This window comes from Colossoma macropomum, unplaced genomic scaffold (assembly GCF_904425465.1).
Source record: "Colossoma macropomum unplaced genomic scaffold, Colossoma_macropomum, whole genome shotgun sequence".
NCBI lineage: Eukaryota > Metazoa > Chordata > Actinopteri > Characiformes > Serrasalmidae > Colossoma > Colossoma macropomum.
The window spans coordinates 24,055,141-24,075,717 of record NW_023494792.1 but is presented as its reverse complement, the minus strand read 5'-3'; the positions used below and the strand labels follow the sequence as shown (position 1 = coordinate 24,075,717).

General features: G+C 39.4%; 1 protein-coding gene across 1 annotated transcript in view; it reads left to right on the top strand.

Moving 5' to 3' along the window:
• Positions 1–20,577, top strand: part of ptn (pleiotrophin) — a 73,509-nt gene that overhangs the window by 42,827 nt on the left and 10,105 nt on the right. Inside the window, exons 2-4 of the mRNA XM_036576634.1 lie at positions 12,836–12,924; positions 15,439–15,612; positions 20,396–20,554. Coding sequence (XP_036432527.1) covers positions 12,837–12,924; positions 15,439–15,612; positions 20,396–20,554 — 421 coding nt within the window. The 5' untranslated portion in view covers position 12,836. The remainder of the gene's footprint in view (positions 1–12,835; positions 12,925–15,438; positions 15,613–20,395; positions 20,555–20,577) is intronic.

The window sequence follows — 20,577 nt, the reverse complement described above, 5'->3', positions numbered from 1 at the left end:
CTTTGGTTTTGGTCTCGTTGTAGAGACGGGGGGGATCGCTGTGTCAGTAAAATGTCTTTGAGACGGGACGCGTGCAGCATAGCGCGAAAGCCCTGTTTCACAACGACTGAGAACCGGCGTGCCAACTGCAGGTCACCTAGCAGCGATGCATTATTTGCATTCATAAGCAGCGCAGTTGGTCTCCTGGTTTGTTAAATCTGCAACGAGAGACTGTCAAACACTAAAAGGTTGCGAAGATGAAGTCGCTTCTCTTCCGAATTGTCCCGTTCCACCTTAAACGGTGCCTCATTTACATTCGGTGCCTCAGTTAGAATTTAAGGTGGAACGGGAAAATTTGAACAAGAAGCTGGAGAATAAGAAGCGACTTCAGCCTCGTAAAACAGTCGAACGTTGAGAGACATTTAACTGATCAACTTCTGAGGGAAAGTTTTCTGGCGGAGATGGGAGGAAAGCGGCTGTAGGCGAAGCTTAAAGCAGAGCAGAGTAAATCTGCGTTTTCGTTTATATTGTTTAGCCTATACTAGGACATCATCACATACTGAGACATACTGGACATTAAATGTTGCTGCTCCCAAGGTGGTTTGATTTTTGTTGAGAAGACAAAATGTCTCTTCTTATCATTTGGGTTGTGACTCCTGACCTAACGTGGTTTTTAATGCAGGGGTGCCGGTCGGATTTCTCGCTCATCCAGTTGTGTTTTTGTTATGTGCCACTACAGACTGTCCGGGCGCTGCACTTCCACACTTCCAAGTTCCGCCCTTTGCGTTCTGTCAACATTACGGTATAAATTAAATATTTAGAAAATCGATTTTTGACATTTGTGAATCGATTCAGAATCGTTCACGTCCACATCGCGATGCATCTAAGAATCGTTTTTTTCCCCCACCCCTAGTTCACATAATATAAAACACTTAAAAGTGGTGATTTATCACTGGGATTTTGACTTGAATTTTCCAGTTCATTTGTTTGGAGTGCGTAGGCCTGCTTTAACCTTAGTATATTTACACAGTACTTCAGATTGTCTGTGTGGGTTAATAGAGCTCACATTTTTTCAGACATTGTAATGTTTGTGTGACATTTGCATTTTGTTGAAACATTTATGAGATGAAGATGTAACTATAAACTACTGATAACTCACAGCAACAGCACCGAGGAGTCTCACAGTCATGCTGTAAATGACAGTGTCAGTAAACACAGTATTAATGTGTCATTTTAAAACAAACTGCAAGCAAATGGTAGAGAGAGAGAATGAGAGAGAGAGAGAAAGTGAGAGAGAAAGAGAAAATATATGCACACACACACACATGTATATATATATATATATATATATATATGCTTTTTTTTTCTATTTTAATCACTGAGATGTAAACAGCCATTCAGTGACCTGAATTTACTCACTCAGATTTCTATATGGTGAATAAAATAATATAGCCATTGATTATTATATTACTATAATAACCAGTGAACCTAACATACATTCTGAGCTTTTATATGTAATGTTGAAGATGGTAAAATCTAAAAAAAACAACACCCTGCTTGTACCTCTCCACCTTGAATGGACTGTAAAAAATATATATTTTAGGCCAAAACCTTCTTAAAACATTCATAAAACAATGCCTCAATCTTCAAAAAGCATATTTGTAAGCATTTAATGTAGTAACTTTCTGTGATGTAGCTTTAAGAGGTACTAAACGTGAGATTTGGAATTGAAAAATTGGTGGACTTCCCAAGTGAATATATTGTATGTTAAGAAGTGTGTGCTGGACAAAGCAATATGTTACGAGAAGAGATAAAAGGAGAGAGATTCTTCTGTTAAAAGTCAGAAGCGTTAAAGCCCTTTTCCCCTTCAGCTCTCACTAATGAACAAGTGTCCCGCAGTGACTTCACCACACGGTGGGAAACATTCGCTCACACACTCACTCACTCAGGGAAGAGTGTAAAACTGAGACATTAAAGGAGGCAGAGATTTAGAGAGAGATATTAACAGAGGGACATAATCAGAAACAGAAAGAAGAAGCATTGACAATGATTCAGCCCATGTGTGTGCGTGTGTGTGTGTGTGTGTGTGTGTGTACGTGTGTGTGTGTGCGTGTGTGTGTGTGTGTGTGTGTGTGTGTGTGTGTGTGTGTGTGTGTACAAACGGCAGAGCGAGGGGAATATTCAGGAGCGCTTTTGCAAGGCTAAACCCATATTCTGCTGAAGCTCCATTACATAATGAGGCCAGGCTGCTCCAGCAGAAGGGATTTGTTCCAGTGGCAGGTTGCTGGGGGTTGGGTCACCCCCCCTCAGGAGGCCACACACTTGCTGTGTGTGTCTATTAATAATTAACTTTGTTTATAATTGTAATTAGTCACTGTTAGCCACCCTCAGAGGAGAGTTCTTTGGGTCAGTGTATAGCTGTGTGTATCTTTGGAGCAAAACGTACTTAAAAATCCTGAAGTAGCTGCTACTGACGGCTGCTATTTGTAATTCAGTGCCTTCAGTGCAATTCAGAGAAGCACTAATGGTTTCTAGGAACTAAAATTTCATGTACATCAAGTTCATATATGTTTCAATCGAATCATCATATGTGTTGTATTAAAACTCTGCAAGTGTTGTAGTAACAGCCTTTTTGTTAAGTTTAACTGGTCCAGGTGCAGTTAACTAGATGCAGTAGATGCAGTAACTACAGGCAAGTGAGCTCAGGAGCTTTTAGAAGCTGGATAGAAAGCCTTAAATGTTAGATTAAGTACAAACATAATTAGCAAGTGATAGAGGAATCGACCAATCATGTTTTGATGTGCACAGGGCTAAGTTTGTTTGTTTTTTCAATTACAGCACAAAGTGAAGGCCAGCTCTAATAGTCATAGATCGCCAATGGATTTAAGATGTCATACAGCAATAAGCCATTAGTTGGTACATTACAATGATTTTACCATGGTTAAAACTTGCTGCTAGACATGGCACATAGTGATGAGTAAATAAAGTACAATAAAATACACCAATGTTTAACAAATGTTTGATAAATAATTGATAAATCATTTGCCAACAGAATACAATTGATGTATCTGGTCATACACAGTTGTATGCAAAAGTGGCCAAATATATTTGTCACCACCTCTGAAGCAAACTATTTCAAAAATAACCTTTTTCCTGCAAATGTTAAGGCACAATTACTTGACATTTGACTTGATTTTGGACTTCAAGTGTCCATATTTTAACGGTCAAAATGACAGTTAAGGGGAACTGTGGAAGTCAAGGCAAAATCTGGAATATCAAGAAATCTCTCAGATGCTGGCCAGTAAGGCAAAGCAAAACCCCCACATGACAAAGGACCTGAAGGAAAGTTCAGCTGACACAGGGGCACTGTTCTACTGTGCAACATTGCTTGCACAAACATGATCTGCATAGAAGAGTCTTTAGAAGGACAACTTACTGGCGACATCATCACATCATCATATTTTATCACATCACATAGCACTTTAAGCTACTTTTAAATTTATTGTAACTGGTTCAGTGAGGCACGGTGGTGCAGTGGGTAGCGCTGTCACCTCACGGCAAAAAGGGACTGGGTTCGATTCCTGGCTGGGCGACCAGGGTTCTTTCTGTGCAGAGTTTGCATGTTCTCCCCGTGTCTGTGTGGGTTTCCTCCAGGTGTTCCGGTTTCCTCCCACAGTCCAAAGACATGCAGTCAGGCCAATTGGATATGAGGTGTGAGTGTGTGTGTGAATGTATGTGTCTGTCTGTCTGCCCTGCGATGGACTGGTGACCCGTCCATGGAGTATCCTGCCTTCCACCCACAGACTGCTGGGATGGGCTCCAGCTCCCCCTGCGACCCAGAAGGATAAGCGGCTTAGAAAATGTGTGTGTGTGTGTGTGTGTGTGGTTCAGTGAGGCTGTGTTAATGAAACACAAAAATGGACAGGTTAAAATATTAGTTCTTCATGGAGCAGTTCTGAGCCCTAATTTGGATCCCTTTAAGTACATTATCTGAAAGAGAGAGAGAGCATGAGAGTACAGTGGATGGGTGTTAATTACATTAGTGCATGCACGTGTGCATATTGAGCATGTGAGGGTTGCACACATACACGTACAGACAAACCATAATGCAGCTTGCACTCTGACCTTTACAGAGAGGAGGAATGAGTCGCTTTCAGTCTCCATCACACTAAATACACCCACTAGCAAAAAGCCAAACATGGGACAAATCACTACAGGCTTCAATTAGACTCTGATTAACATGAGCCATGAGCCACGACCAGCTGCGCATTATTCAGTGGCCTGGAGTGATGACCTGGAGCGCTGAAAGTGAGGGCACCTTTCTTCTCCTATATGGACCATTCTACCGAACCAGTTCAAAATGCATGGCCATAGTAAAATAACTATATAAAAAACAACACCCTAGATAGTTACAAGGAATATATTATGATCTATTTAAATCCAAGGCATGAATTAAGACAGTAATAAGCTAAACAATATACAAAATCATCATTCATAGTGTCCTTTCTATTGGGAGGTGTCCTAACCCCTAAATTACAACTTGTAAAATAATTCTTTTCCTTGTATTTTCTCAGTTTTTAAAAGATCTTAATGATTTATTTTAAAATAAAGTTGATGTATTTAGATTTCTGAGTTTATTTCATTTTTATGTCACTACTGAAATGCAAAGAGTTTTAGTCCATAGGCGGTAACATTAAGAAATGTCGCTACTGAAACACTTATTTTCTGCAATTAAGTAAACTTTTGTGTATTAATTATGATTTTATTGTGTACAACTGTTCAAAGCTGTGTTTGTTAGACATGTGCTGGGTAGTGTTTTTGAGTCACCACCAAAAATCACCTTTACTAAAGTTTCGGTAGTGTTATGGTTGTTTCGGTAGTGACAAAATAGAATGCTCAATCATTCCTTATAATAAACTAAACATAATTAAGGTATAGGTTCACTTAAAGCAAAAGGATGTTAGTCTTAAGTCCAAGTCAGTTAAAAGTCTGAAATGTGTTTTGAGCTCTAACTTTGAACCAGTTTAGTAGAATGATCCATGTATATTTTTTTCCTCTGTCCTTCTTTGCAATGTTCCTCTACAGGATTACAGGACCTTAGAGTTCTGGCTGTAAAATACAGTGGCTTTCAGGAAACACCTCTGTGTTGAGCTTTTAACTGCATTCAGTCAAGACTCCATTTCATCCGTGCAAAATCCCTCAAAAGGCACATCCCACAGACCAGACACACTGACACACACACACACACACACACACACACACACACACACACACACACACACACACACGCTTCAGACTTGCTGTTCCAGTTGTTTACTATGAATGAAAGTCTGCTTGTCATGTGTATGCATAGTGTCTGCAATCGTTTGACACAAATATAAACAGAGCACACAGAAACTAAACAAGTATCTCAGGTATTCCAGCCACAAAAACAGAAATGACTTGCACGTACAAGAGAGGATTACAAGAGGAGTATACTTCTGATCCACTGGACACAAAAGTAAGCTTAGTCATACACAGCCACTGTGTGCCTCGTCCTGGGTTTTTCTTTTCAGCATATCAGATTTTTTCTCTGTTCTAAGCGAGTTATGGAGTTCAGTCATGTAGCTTTGTTCAAACTTTCTAAATTCTTAGAAATTTCATTGAATCGAAACACTTTGTCTCTGCCTTCAGCCAACAAAGGCCACCTCCTAAATTTACCACAGGGATCCTTCATCTATTCTCTTCATAGAAGAGTAGAGACTGCAGCCTACCTTCATTACCATTGAATGTATATAATCAAATAGCCATGGCACATCTCTTCATTTTCCTTCCTGTCATTCATATGCATTTATTTGCAGTTCCATGCAATGAAATTAAACTTAACCCCTTAAAATCCCAGACTTATTACATACTAAAGCTTATTATTCAGTAACTACAGAAACTTCAATGCAAACTGGATGAGCTGTTCTTAGCTTATAGAAGTGTATAATAAAACTTTAGGCCCATCAGCAGCACATAATGAGTTATTATAAAATAAGAACAATTGGGAAGAGCTGTGGAGAGGCTAAAGCAGAAGCAAAGGCACTGACTTTTTTATCCACTCACTCTCTATCATGCTCTCTCTCTTAGTAGTAACAGGGAAATAACTTCTTAAAGGCACATATACCCCATTTCCCCCAAAGACATTTGACATTACAGCCTCAACCCCAACAGTATTTTACCCGTGTTTCCATCTGATCTGTTCACAGTTACTGCTACTTAAGATGAGCTGCCTTTACTGCTGACTGGAGTTATCCACCCAGACACACAGCCAACACTTACAAACATTTTGATTTGGTCTATAATACCAAATTCATTAGCATTGATTGTGTCCACTCTTTACCTATTACAGTGTCCTTTTTTTGAAGCTGATTTCAGTTTTTGAAAGAAATCCACATCTCCAAAGTTCAGTCTTAGAAGTTGGTGGCATTTTTGCTTCTCATGATGTAAATAATTCCAATTACAAATTCAGACTCATCAGTCCACAAAATCTTACTGTACATCTCACAGTGGACAGAAACATCTGTGGATTTTTTCAGATCTGAAGCAAGAGTGGAACTCAAAGATAAAAGCTTTAGGCACTGTTTATCTGATGGGGGCAGTTTTGGTGTTTACCAGTCTATTTTTCTTGACTTTGCTCTTACTTACACAAGTTGATTATCTTATATCTAATCTAAGAAATATCTCCTTTAGTCATTTTAGCTGTACATAAGAAAGAATTCTACAGGGCTATTAAGGTGTGTTTGGGTAGTTGCTTGTGTGAATGTTAGTATCTGAAGGAGAACATGATATTAGTGAGAGCTTTGCAAAAAGCTTTTGTTGGGAAAACACAACTGTAACTCAGTGATTTTAAGATTAAAAGATGGAAGAGATAAAGTGGCAGCACGTCCACAAAATTAAAGAGCAGACAAATTAAATACTGATAAATTTAATATCATACATTGTTTTTGAGGCTTTTGTTAATTTCTTCTGTTAAATATATGTTTCTGTAATTAATAACATGTACTTGATGGCAATTTTGTCTGGAAATTGAATAAATGAATGGGTGGTCTCTGACTTTTGCACACTTTCCAGCTCAGTGTTTTGTGTGTGTGTTTAGTCAGTGTTTAGATTTGAGGTCAACATTTGAAAAAGTATAACCACCAACATTAAATTAACACCTGCTAAATTAAATTGGTCTCCAATGGGTATAATATAGTTACCTGGTTTCATTACAACATGTACTCTCTTAAAAGCAAAGATGCCAAAAACTGTTTTTTGGAGCAAAGCCATAGAAGAACTACTTTTGGATTTCCTATGGAACCTTTCAATGAATGGTTCTTTAAAAAAAAAAAAAAACCTTTTTGAAGTTTAAAGAACGTCCACATGTTGTAAAAGTTCTATACCACTCAAAGATTTTTCTTTTTTTATGAATATATTCAGAAACATTATTTTTAAGAGTGTAGGTATTCTTTCATTGGTATAGACTTTTACTTTGTGCTTTGTATGTGTCAGGCTTTAGCACAGGGTTGTACATGTCTTTCTAGTGTCTCTTTTAGACTACTTTTACAGATGTGATCTGATCAATAGTGCCCTCTCTTTCACATCTCTCAGTTGGAACGGCAGCTCTGACACTGATCAATGAGCTAATGGAGTGGTATAACGCTACAGCCTGTCTCAATTCAAACCCTACCCCCTGAGTCTCCTCTGTAATGGAGCTATATGGACAGGCTCAGTCCCCAGTGCTGCCCACTGAGCTCCACTACTGGAGTGAAACTCCTCTCACTCTACTGCTTAAGATCTGATGAGTCACCACCTCTCTCACCCACTGCTTCCTGCAGGGCTTACGTCATGTGACCCTGCGTGATGTATTGGCCCTCTCGGCCCTCCATTATCCATCCAGCGGGGTATTTCTGGCACCGAAGCTGTCCGTGAGGTTTCCCCAATAATCCTCAACTCTCTCTCACACATCTGCACGTACACCTTTTCTGTCCTCAGCACACTTTCATCACTTAAATCCCCTACCTCTCCATCTCTCCATACTCCAAATGAGGAGAGCAGAGATGTGGAAGATAAGCTGTGAGGATCAGCTCAGTTTGAGAGGGTCACTGAGATCAGTGGCCATTACGCATTTTGTACACATTGGCTTAGATGATGGTGGCCAGCAGTGGCCGGAAATGACAGTTTATCTTTTTTTTAGTAGATAATTCACTCAAAAGACATGTCCTTTAGCAGGTTTTGACTGAGCTGTTTCTGAATACTTTTCCAATGCGCTCGTAAGAATCAGATTCATCCTCTTGGGGAAGGGGACTGAAGCACAGCCTACATTACAAAATGTTCATGCAATTACGCCGGAGAGGTCTCCAAATTCCTAAAACTTAAACAAAAGCTTGACCATTCCATGTTTTGTGATATGCAGTGTCTTCATTACAAAATGGTGGTATTAAGGTGGGAATCATTAAATAGTATCGATCTTTCTTGTATCTATAAAGCTCACTCCCAACTATGTATATAACATGAAAAAAAAAAGAAAATTGTTGAAGGTGGTCTATAATGTGTTTTGGAACTTCTTTATAGTCCTGCCATTTTTAACAGCGGAAAGTCCATTCATTTCAATGGAATTCACCACAGTTTTGCATGTGAAACTTAACATCAGGTTCTACTTTGGTGAACTTTGTCATGCAAATTCACATCCTCGATCAACACCGTTGCTGCTTTGGCTGTGTTGATCTTTAAAGGGGCTGCCCATCATACAGCAATACTGAAAATCTAAAATGGAGGAAATGCTAAATTTTCAGAGTCAAAGTATGATCCACAACAAATAAGCTCATGCAAGAAAGACTATATGACATGCAGTCAGTTGGGAGGGTAATGTTATCTTTATTTTTATTATTTTACTGTTTATGGTGGGCAGGTTAGCCAGCTTGCTAACTGCTATGTTAGCCCCTTGGCTAAGTCAGCAACCATGATAGTTACATGCACTTTGTTTTTGCAGCACTATGCCCTCATCAGTAAATTATTGTCTGGTAAAAATATGTACTTCATCATTGTGTTATAGTGATCATTGCAGCCCTAGTTGTAGTGTATTTTGTGTAATTTTTTGTTACTGTTTATGGTTGGCAAGTTAGCCAGCTAACTGCATCAGAATGTCTAGCCTTACTCATGCCTACTTCACAAGGTGTCATCATCTCAGTTCAGCTGTATGATATCTACTCTGGAGTAGATGCACATGAGCCTAATGTCACCATGCCCCATGCTAAGCATATGCCAAGGGTATAAAGCCAATCAGCATTGGGCTGTGGAGCACTGGGCACAGCATTGGGCTGTGGAGCACTGGGCATAGCATTGGGCTGTTGAGCAGTGAACTGCATTCTCTGGAGTGATGGAGCACTATTGACAGGGCTGCTTATTGCTGTTAGCATTATAAGCAGTTGCTTACAGATGCTGGGTCACAAGGGGCCCTTGCAACTCTGCAGTTATTTTAATTATTATTATTTTTTTAATACTGTTTATGCTTAAGTAGAATGCCACTCTGGATCCCCAAATGTTTAGAACCATCCCTGACCATCTAATACGTTTGGAATGAGTTAGCATATTGTTTCTGATCCAGAACTCATGAATATCCGTACCTGACCTCAAAAATGCTCCTCAGCCTGAATGCAATCAAAACCTCACAGCAATGTTCCAACATCTAGTGTAAATCCTTCCTAGAAGAGAAGATGCTGTTACTGCAGTAAATAGGGACAAACTCCTTATTAAAGGGCCCATATGGATATGCATTGTATCATTTCCCTTGAGACCCACTCATTATATTTGTGAGGTTTTATATACCAAAACAGTCATAATTCATTTTTACATCACCATTTTCCACTCTCTTTTTATCCCTTACACTTAAAGAGGCTGGTATTTTATTGTGCCTTCAAGACTGCAGTACATAAATGACTCCAGTTCTGATTAGTTGTACTCCATTGTGCTTGATTTGTAATGCAGGCTGAGCTGAAACACTCCTTATAACTTCAGTGTGAATGGGCAGAGCTAAACTGTTGTAGACTGAATAGGTGGATATATGGACTGTGGAGTAAATGGTGCATCTTGAAACACTGACTATGTTTACATAAAACAACACAAACTTCATGAGCAGGTGTCTACAAACTCGCCTACAAATAATGTGTGTCAAAAACAGCAGAAACTCAATGTCCACAAGTATAATGCAGATGCTTTTGGTGGGTGAAATGGCAAGGGGGAGGGTGGAGGCCTGAGCAGGGGCACAGCATCACAGCATTTTTCTAATCCTGCTCTGCTCTCTGCCAGCGCCAGCCGACAGCAGCACAGCCGCCTCTCAGGCAATTACCCTGTCAGCTGCCTCAGAGCGAATGCATATCCACACCACACAGCGCCATATCCATCATCAGGCACAACACATGAAATCATCCTTTGTGTTGTTGTTGTTCTGAGCCAGTGGCTCTGCGCTTTTGCCCTGAACAGTCTGTTCTGAGCTGAACGTGTGTGTATATCTGTATCTATGCATAATGTATATGTCAGTTTGTGTATACAAAGCCAAATTCTCTGAGCAACATAGAGTACAGAGGGCTCGGGCTGGACTTCTCCCCAGCCTAATGAGTGCAGACATGAACAGTGTTACAGAAAGAAACAGTTGGTGATATTAATGAAGGGGATCATTAATGGGAGTGGGTATAGTCTTTTTAAACGAGCATTTCCCATACAGTCTGCTCTGCATCGATAATGAATAGACGATGGGAGCAGCAACGATCACGTACAGCCAGAGAAACCAGAGAGCTAAAAATATAAAGCGGAAAGAGTAGGTTTGGGGAGGGAGAGCGAGAGGGATGGAGGGAGACCGAGAGAAAGGAAGGAGGGAGGGCAGACTCATGATTAATTGAAACTGAGGAATGGAGATAATGTCGCCGGTAGGCTGTACCTTTTGCAGTAATTTAAGCACAGTGAAGCACTTGGGCTTCAGACGCTCCATAATTACCAACTCCTCACGCTCATTTCTCCTCAGAGCGGTCTGAGTGCCTTTCTACTGCTTTAGAGTAACGGGAGGGAGAAGGAGAGAGAGAGAGACAGAGAGCATTTCTAAAGTAAAGAGAAGGAAAAAGCAATTGAGTGAAGCTAGAATGGACAGAAACTTTGATTAAAAGCAGTTTAAAAGGTTGAGCATTGTGGTGCCAGTGGGATCTAAAGGCTGAGTGAGAGACGGACAGGCTGTGAGTGGTCAGCCTGTTCTAGCTCAGCTCTGTCTATTGTGTGCCTCCACTCTCTGAACTCTAACTGCCTGCTCAGAGTCATGCTAATGCCTCACGCCCAGCCAAAGCACAACATATTCCTGTTGCAGTTTTGTCCTTTCAGAGCTCCAAACTTTAAAAATAAGCAGTGTTCACCTGTGCTTAGACATCTTGCCTTCTTTAGTCATTTAATTTTTTTTCTTTCTCTTACTGTTTAATAAGAAAAGCTACATACAGTGTTTTGTTCTTCAGATATACAACCACATGAGGTACTGATGCACTTTTGAAGCATTGTTCTGGCCTAAAACCAGGATTTAATATGTTATTTGTCATGTTATGTAGTATTCTTTAATGCAGTATTGTATCCTGCTGCCTCATCAGTTTGACAGAATTTATTATTTTATATCATTTTCATGTTTTCGTTCATCACTGTCCTGTCAATGTACATGCATTACTATAATATTATACACCCATTGGGAATCCCTGTGGTATCAAATAATCTTGACTGCTAGCAACTATTTTATTGGCTAATAAATACAACCAAACTAACATTAGTGTCATTTTTACCTTGTTTGTCAAATAAAATCTTTATTTAGTAAAAGATTTGACACCAGAGACAATTTTAGTCAGAGAAAAGAAGCCAAACTGAGGTAAATGCATCTAGATAGCGAGGTACCTACCTTGCTAACTTGCTAGCAATTTGCTTGTTTTCTTTTTCATATGTGAAGCCTCATTCTCTCCATTGTTATGATGCTTTAAAACCAGTTACTAGGTTTACGCTGCAATAAGACATTGAGTTTTCTAAAAGTAGTGTTAGCTGCCTGGCTTCCTTCTGCATTCACCAGCTAATGAAAAAAATGTTCAAAGCAGTTGTACTTTTTCAAAAGTTCCCCACACCTTCACAAAACATCATCAGAAGAAGATTTTCCTATTCCTTAAACCAGAAATCTCAGTTTAACGACTGCTGTGGCACCGCTGTAGCATGCAAGTAAGCGTGTTTACAACAGCTACAGCAGTTTTTCAAAGGTTCTTTGACATATGGTTCTAATAAAAAACGTTAACTGATACAGAACCTCAACATTTTGCAAAGACTTTTTAAACCTTAATATGTTTACACCTTAAAGCGGTTCTTTAATAAGCTAATCATTAAGGTTCTTTTTAGCATCTTTATTTTAAAACATGTTTGTAGACAGGCGTTTGCATAAGCAGAACAGGTGTTATCCTTAATTCTTAGTCCTCAAGAGAAAGTTTGACATCAGTAAACATTGCCATCTTCAAGTAGTGGGTTCTGGCCCACTGCTAGGAGACACACTTATGATCAATTTGATTGACCCCTTGATTCTTTGATTCTTGATTCTTTATTGCAGACCTTTGCATCACATGCTTTAATCGTAGAGGGGCCGAAACAGCAGATCAATGTCCAAATTACAGTTTAAAATGAAAGAATTTCCATATTCTAATTTCACATATTTATGTGATATTTACATAATGCTACTCATATTTATAGGGTTGTTAGCTTGTGCTTGTTAGAATGAACCCAGAAGAATCAGTGCATGTAAACTAATGGGTTTCTAAACAACACCTGTGGTAATGTCTGTACTCTGTCCCAGCATGCAGCAGCAGTGGGTGTGTGTGGCTGTTCTGGGCCTGTTGGTCGTCACGGTGATGCTAGCAGAAGGCGGGAAGGCGGAAAAGCAAGGTGAGAGAAATGTGACTGACTGTGAGTGTTATTCAGGCCAACTAATCTGTTCTTCTCTCCACTCTGTGTGATACAGGATACTAAGAGTGTTCATCTGAATGGTCTACATAGAGCAGATACACACTGATCAGCCATAACATTAAAACCACCTACTTGTTTCTATACTCATATGTGCTGATGAAATGGACAATTAGTGTAGAAACAAGGAGGTGGTTTTAATGTTATGGCTGATCAGTGTACATACACTGTATAAGAAACTATTATACTTATTATATAACTATATAACTATAACTATAATTATTATACTTATTATATAAAGTATAGTATTGTTAGCTATTTAATACTTTAATTACAGTTTGCAACACTCAGATTCTTGTTCATTAAAATGTTTTTTGTTTACATCTTCTCCAGAGTGACTTACACTCTTAGGCTAAATTCATATTGCAAGTCTTATTGCTTATTTCCATGTTTGACTTTATTCACATCAGTGTGTGAATGAACAAACCTGTGCCCTGTAATTACCTGCATGTGCACACCTGACTCAATATCACTGTGTCATGAACAATGAACTAACTAGCACAACAAGCTATGTTTGTGAAGATAATTTGCTCTGAAGAGCTCTTAGCTGTTCATTATTAGAGGATCAGATACATTGTTTTTGAAGCATTTACTGTTGCTAGCTTAAAGTTAGGTTCTGCTACAATGTTAACACTCAACAATGTTGCAGTGGACACATGAATTCTACTCTAAGAATTAAGGTTCTCCTTAAGGTTGTACGGCTCTGAATCAGATATGTATGTACCAAAAGCACATTATTGTAAATCTTTTGGTTCAAAGGTGTTTTAAAAAGCTAAATATGTTTGTAGGTGTCCCCATAGCTTTTTTTGTGATCAGCATTTTATTGCTTTTTACAACAAGAGAAAGGGGTGGAGGGATGGCAGGGCCAGGTGACACACAGGTCAAAAGCTTAGAAAACAAACAGCGTCAAAATAAATATTACAAAATACAGACAAAAACTACACAGGTTAGAACATTACCATTGAAAAATCAATGTTCTCTTTAAGTTCTTGACTTATATAAATTCTCCCATTTACCAACAGTTGACTGCTTCGTCCTCAAAGTTTTGATAGGCAGTGTACATGTTTACCAGAAGTTTACTAGAAACATACTTTCAGAATAAAGGTTCTCGAACAAGCAGAAGTGTGAAACTGTCTATTTATGTGCCTGTACATTTGTACGGAAAAGTTTGAACGCCCCTGTTCAAGTGACTTTTTTGTTGATTTTCTAAGTGACAACAAGTGAGCACATCCTTTACGGGGAACACAGCTGAACATATTTTTTTCTGCAACTTTGTGTGCACAGTTTGTTTATTTGATTGTAACATATTGGAAAAAAAAGCTAACATTAACTGTGCCGTAACTTTTGCATAGGCAACATTTTATGTTTTGTCCTCCAACATGTTAAAGCAGCACTTTTTAGAATTTGTCTGTTAAAATTGAAAGAAGTACTATTAATGTGTGTAACGGTGGCAGACGAAACCAGACACTCGCAGCAGAGCATTGAGTTAAGATCTTTAATGCCGAAGGAGTTGTCCAGAATCACAGTCGATAAACCAAAGCAGAAAGTCGAAAACCAGAACACCAACACAGAACAAAAGGGAGCAACAAGAATCAAGGTCAAAGATGGAAAACAGGTCATACACAGGTAGGCAGTCAGAGACATTGGAGAAACGCTTGGTACACACATAGGTGATGATACTTCACAAAGTAACTATCCTAAAGCCTGGGCTTATATACTTGACTAAGTGAAAAAGGAAATAGGGAACAGATGTGAGTGGAATCAGAAGTCTGGAGATAAGGAGCACTGATAGGTGGATCGGTGAGACTCCATAGTCATGTGATGCAGCAAGGAGTTCTGGAAACTGGAGTCTTGGGTGGCTCCGTTGGCTGTAGTTCCAGCCAGGCCACAGGGTGGTGTGACAATGTGTCAGGAGGAAAAAACACACAAAAATATGCTGTGTGTGTGCGCTGGTGCAAAGCAAGTTGGATATGTCATACATCTTTGCATATTAATGTCACACACACAGACTCAAGAAAAAGGTCTGGCTTGATGTTTAGATCTCAAATGCAAAATCAACATTACAATGATGAAGATATGATGACAGTGATAGATAATTCATAGACATGTCCTTCACCAAGCTCTGATGGACTTGTCTTGAATACTCTTTTAACACATTCACAATCATCAGATTCTTCTGCTCGGGGGAGCTTTACAAAATGTTCTTCCACACAATTTATGTAAATACACATTTTTAAATCCCCAAAAATCCCCAAAGAGCAGCTTTAAATTTAGCGAATAAACAGTAATTACACATTAAAATGTACAGAAGTGTGTTCTCTGTAGAGGAAGTGTAAACTCATTCTCACTTAGAAAATCAACAAAACTTTTGCATACGATTGCATACATATGTGTGTGTGTGTGGGTGTGTGTGTGTGTGTGTGTGTGGTCTCACAGGTAAGAAGGAGCGTAAGTCAGACTGTGGGGAGTGGCAGTGGAGCGTGTGTGTGGCGAACGAGGGTGACTGTGGCCTGGGCACCAGAGAGGGCACTCGTAGCGGCACTGACTGTAAACAGACCATCAAAACACAGCGTTGCAAAATCCCCTGCAACTGGAAGAAGCAGTTTGGAGGTGAACACACACACAAACATACACGTGTGCACACAAGCGCACACAGTGGTTTATCCCCGTAACAAGATGGAGCAGTTTGCAGGTGAAGCAGGTGATGGTACAGTGTAATAGACCGACCCTTTTGCCTCTTTAGTGGGTTTAGAGCCACATTCTCATTTACATTCTTTTATTTCACACTCGGTTAGCTCTGCTTCACAGCTGCTTCACACACAGAGCTGGAGTGCAGCTCTGAGAGAGATAAAGACACTTCACTATCTTACACTGAGCTCACAGTCCATTTACATGTCTGTTTCCTGAGCATGCAACACCATGCCAGTGATAGACAGTGATGTAGCTGAGGAATACATGAGAGAGAGAGAGAGAGAGAGAGAGAGAGAGAGAGAGAGAGAGAGAGAGAGAGAGAGAGAGAGAATGTTATTTGTATCAATGGGGAAAACATTATATCCTGTGACAGTAATAACTGTGTAGTTACAAATTAACAACATGTAACAACATTGTAACTACTACTGGTGATGTGTTCACTATTACAGATGGATTACAGCAGTACAGTTCATGTACATACACAGGTGTATTAACTTCAGCTTTCACTCTTGTAATTACACAAGTGTATCTTGATAGTTGTAACAGCATATTTTATGTATAAGGTGAGCTGCTGTTTTTCCAACAAGACTTTTCTAGTTGTAACAGGTGTGTAATTACATACTACATCATGAGAGTACTTACACTGTATATGTGCTATTCTTATTTCCCTACATTTAGCTTGCTATAGTAGCTTATGTCATGACATGGTACCCAAAGTTCTGGCTTTAAACCATTCTGCAATGTGATAATATTTTCACAGCAGCAGATGTTCATTTGTCTTTTAAAGGATTCATCTTTATTTAGGTGCTGTGAAATTGGTATTAGTTTATGTATGTATGGTATTAGTTACTTTTGAACTGTAGTTATTCTTGTGATTATATAACATGTTAATGTAATTAGTATCTAAAGGTTTAAAGTATAATATCCATATAATAATTATTAATGTGTTAAAAAGTACATATTAATCAATGGACAATAATTTATTAAGCATTAAGAAAATGTTTATGCATCACAAAATAATATTATAAAGATAATAAACAACTCTTTAATAATTCAAAACAAGATAATTCTGCCCTAATTACTGTGAACTTATTTTAGTAAGTAAATGCTTAATATTGCAAGTTATATAATTCATGAGATATAAATATAAAATAGCTAAATTATGAATAATACATCTGTCTAACTTTTTTTCTGATGCTTAAAGTTGTAGCTGTGTGACTATAACTTGCTTTCTAGCTTTTATATGGGTGCAATAGATCAGACAAATCAGACAACTGACCCCTCACTAAGGGCCACCTGCTTGTTTATCTGTTGTACCAGCACACCATGGCCACTATGGAATTTTTAATGGCTAAGGTAGATATGAGTTAATGTTATAAGAGCACAGATAGAGGCTAAGTCTACAGATGTGCTGTGACTCTTCACATTGATCCCTAACTGATTAAAAAATTTCCCTCTAGAGGTGCCCAGACCTAGTTACAGTTGCTAAGCAGCTATCAGACAGTCTGTATTTAGGGGAGGTGTCTAGTGAAAGGTGTGCTTCAGTTTGAAAGTGCATCTCATTCTTTCAGATATTTTAGAAAGTCCAGTTTTCTCTCACTCAGAGTAAGAAGTAATGACATGCTGCAGAAATCAGTGCAGTGAAAAGCAGAATATTTTACTTTGGAGTGAAAGTCTCACAAAATGGAAATGCAATAATAGAGTACGTATACTTGAATATAGTACTTTGTAACTGTTCACCACTGATTACACCATGCCAGTGACTCAGTGCAGTGGTGTATAAATGACCACTACAAAAATCACACTGTAGTGTGTGTATTATTAGTTTTGTAGCTGTGGGAGTGGAGGGAGGGGGTGCTAATTAACCAAGCAGCAGCTGGAAGAGAGAGAGAGTAAAGTAGCTTTCAGTGGCATGCATGATTGTGTAGAGGGAAATCCAGCTCGCTCTGCCCACACCACAAACGAGCAGTTGCTATGCTATTAGGAGCAATTTGTGATACTTTTGATTGGTCATTGGCAGACAACATCTGCTGAAGCAGTAACAGTATTTAGAACAAGCTGGAAGAAGGTCTGAGTCAGACTCCGAAAGACATTCGTGTTCACAAAGAGATGAGGAGAAGAAGAGAGAGGTCTCCTTCTCTCTGTCTCTCTCTCTCTCTCTCTCTCTCTCTCTCTGTCTCTCTCTCAAAGCTCTATGTCTGTGATTTACAATAACCTTTGTCTAGCCTCATTGCATTACTCATTTAATGTTATTAAACATGTTTATGTTTCCTTAATCCTGTCCTTAGTTTGGCCATGCTTAACTCATTGAACCCAAGAAGCCTTCATTCAGCTTTAGCTTTCAACTTCCATTGATTTCAGGTATCATACACAGCTTGCAGTAAAAATCCAAGTCAATCTGAAAGTAAAAATTCTTTCAGAAGTACTTATCTTAATATCATAATACCACCAAAATCAGACCATGCTTCTCTCAATTTGCTGCTGAAACTCTTATTCATGTCTTCATCCCCACCTGGTCTATTGCAAATCTCTTCTTGCTGGCATTGCCTCTTCTTCTCTTTACAAACTCCAGAGAGTCCAGAGAGTGGTGCTGGTCTTCTCACTCATACCCGGTCACATACTCACATGACACTCATTCTCCAAAAACCTTCTGTGGCTTTCAAATCGGTCTTTAAAGCAGATCTATTTCCTCTCACCTACAATCTTCCTCAAACTTCTCCATTACATTCTCCCTATGTCCTCCTAGTGCTGTCTGTCTCTCTATCACTGTGTTTTCTCATTTGTTCTGTGCACTGCTGCAATTGTAAGTGGCTTTGGGTTCTTGAAAGGCACTTTGTAGGTATCATGTTTTAGTATTATTATTGTTGTTGTTGTAATCTTCACCCTGAGCAAAACATTCCAACGTCTGTCTTGCTGTCTGTCTGAGGTTTAGCATTCACTGATTTAAAAAGAGAGAAAATCAATAAAAAATGTATGCCTTGTGCTAATCAGAAGAACATACTATCAAAATTATTGTTTTTTCAGGTAACGGACAGTCTAGTCTAAGCTTACATGTAAAGTAATTACATATCTGAGCAGCCTGGGGCCTCCTGAAAATAACAACACATGGCATGTGTTGTTATTTAACACTATGTAAGTGTAATTGCAATATAAACACTATGTAAGTGTAATTGCAATTGATGAAAATACCAAGAAATTATGCAAAATTACCCAAAGGATATAAGAATTAACAGCATAGCATTAGACAAAGCAAAATGGCTAAATACTAATTAAGTAGAGTCACTAACAGTTTGTTTGAAGAACTAGTCTGAAACAGTGAAGAACCTGGGTATTGTTGCTGTTATAACAAAACACATTTTATTCAAGGTAATTTTGAAACATTTCCATTGGCCCATTCAATATTAGATGTTTAGACTATGTTTAGACTAAGGCAGCTGGTGTTTTTCAAAAATGGAGGAAGGGATGGATGGAAGCCAAAGGGGAAATCTGGGAGGAAATATGTGAGGAAATCTGGGAGGAAGGAGGTGGAAATCGGAGACATTTAAACACTAGTGCTGAACATTCTAAGGTCAGGCTGAGGTCGGTTTAGTTGAGCGTAAAGAATAGCATTCACAGCTATTTACAATCAGTGTTATTTTGAGCTGTAGTTTGAGGCTGAGTGCTGCAGTGAGAGACAGCTCTGTGGCTGAAGGTGCAGACTTCTTGATGAATCAAGTCAGTGAAGCCTGATGGAGTGCAAATATATAGAGAGAGTGAAGCCACATTAGAATCTAAGGTGAGGTTAGGCTGAGTTGTAGGGTAATATCAGGCTGAGTGCAGGACTGCAGGCTCTCAGTTTGCAGCCTGAGACTCTTTTCATTGCTCAGAAAGCGACAAGACAACGAGGGTGGTGAGGCTATATTCTGAGACAGGATCACCTTTAATAAAAATCTAGGTACATCAGGTTAACAGGGGTGCCCAGGTGTAAGCTCTGAGCAAAACAAATAAAGATGTAATCAATACATTTTTGCTGTAAAAAAGATCCAGGCTTATATGTGTGCGTGTGTCTATACGTGTGGGTGGGTGCATAAAAGTGGTCTACTGTGAAATAGACCATCCACTAGATAGATCTCTCCCTATCACATGACACTACTAAGCTGGGAGAACCTAGGTAAGCATGTGTTTCCTCCCAAACACTTAAATTACCACCACATCTTTAAAACTCTCACCAACACAGCATCATTGGACAGCTCTACATGTTTGGAGAGCATTACCTGACAGTTCTGCTACATCAGCCAATACATGCCCCCTCAGATACCAGCATCATGCTGAGTGATGGAGAAGGAAGTCCATCCTGACCACATAAAGAAAGCAAGACCAATTATACCATCCTGGTCTACTGGCCCTGGGTGGCTGTGGCATCAAACTGGGGATCGAACTTGCAATCTCCCAACAATAGGGCCGATGTTTTGACAGGCGCACCACTCAGAAACTGTTTTGTGTCCACTTTGGCATGAAAAATGTCATGTCTTATACACCCTCAACAGACTCAACCCACTCTGCTCCTGGACTGACTGAGTGCACTGTTATTTAAAAGTGCTTTATCTGCAGTCTGAGCCCTGTGCTGACTGACAATACTGACTGTAAGCTGAATTGTGGCAGATTTGGCTGAGTGCCAAGACCAGCGCTGATTTTTTAATTTGTGCTGTTGTGCCTCATGCAGGTGAGTGTAAGTATGACTTCCAGGCATGGGGTGAGTGTGATGTTGCCACAGGGATGAAGAACCGGACTGGTGTGCTGAAACGTGCCCTCATGGACGCTAACTGCCCCAACACAGTCAGTGCAACCAAACCCTGCGGCAAGACCAAGACCAAGCTACAGGGTAATGATAACTACACACACACA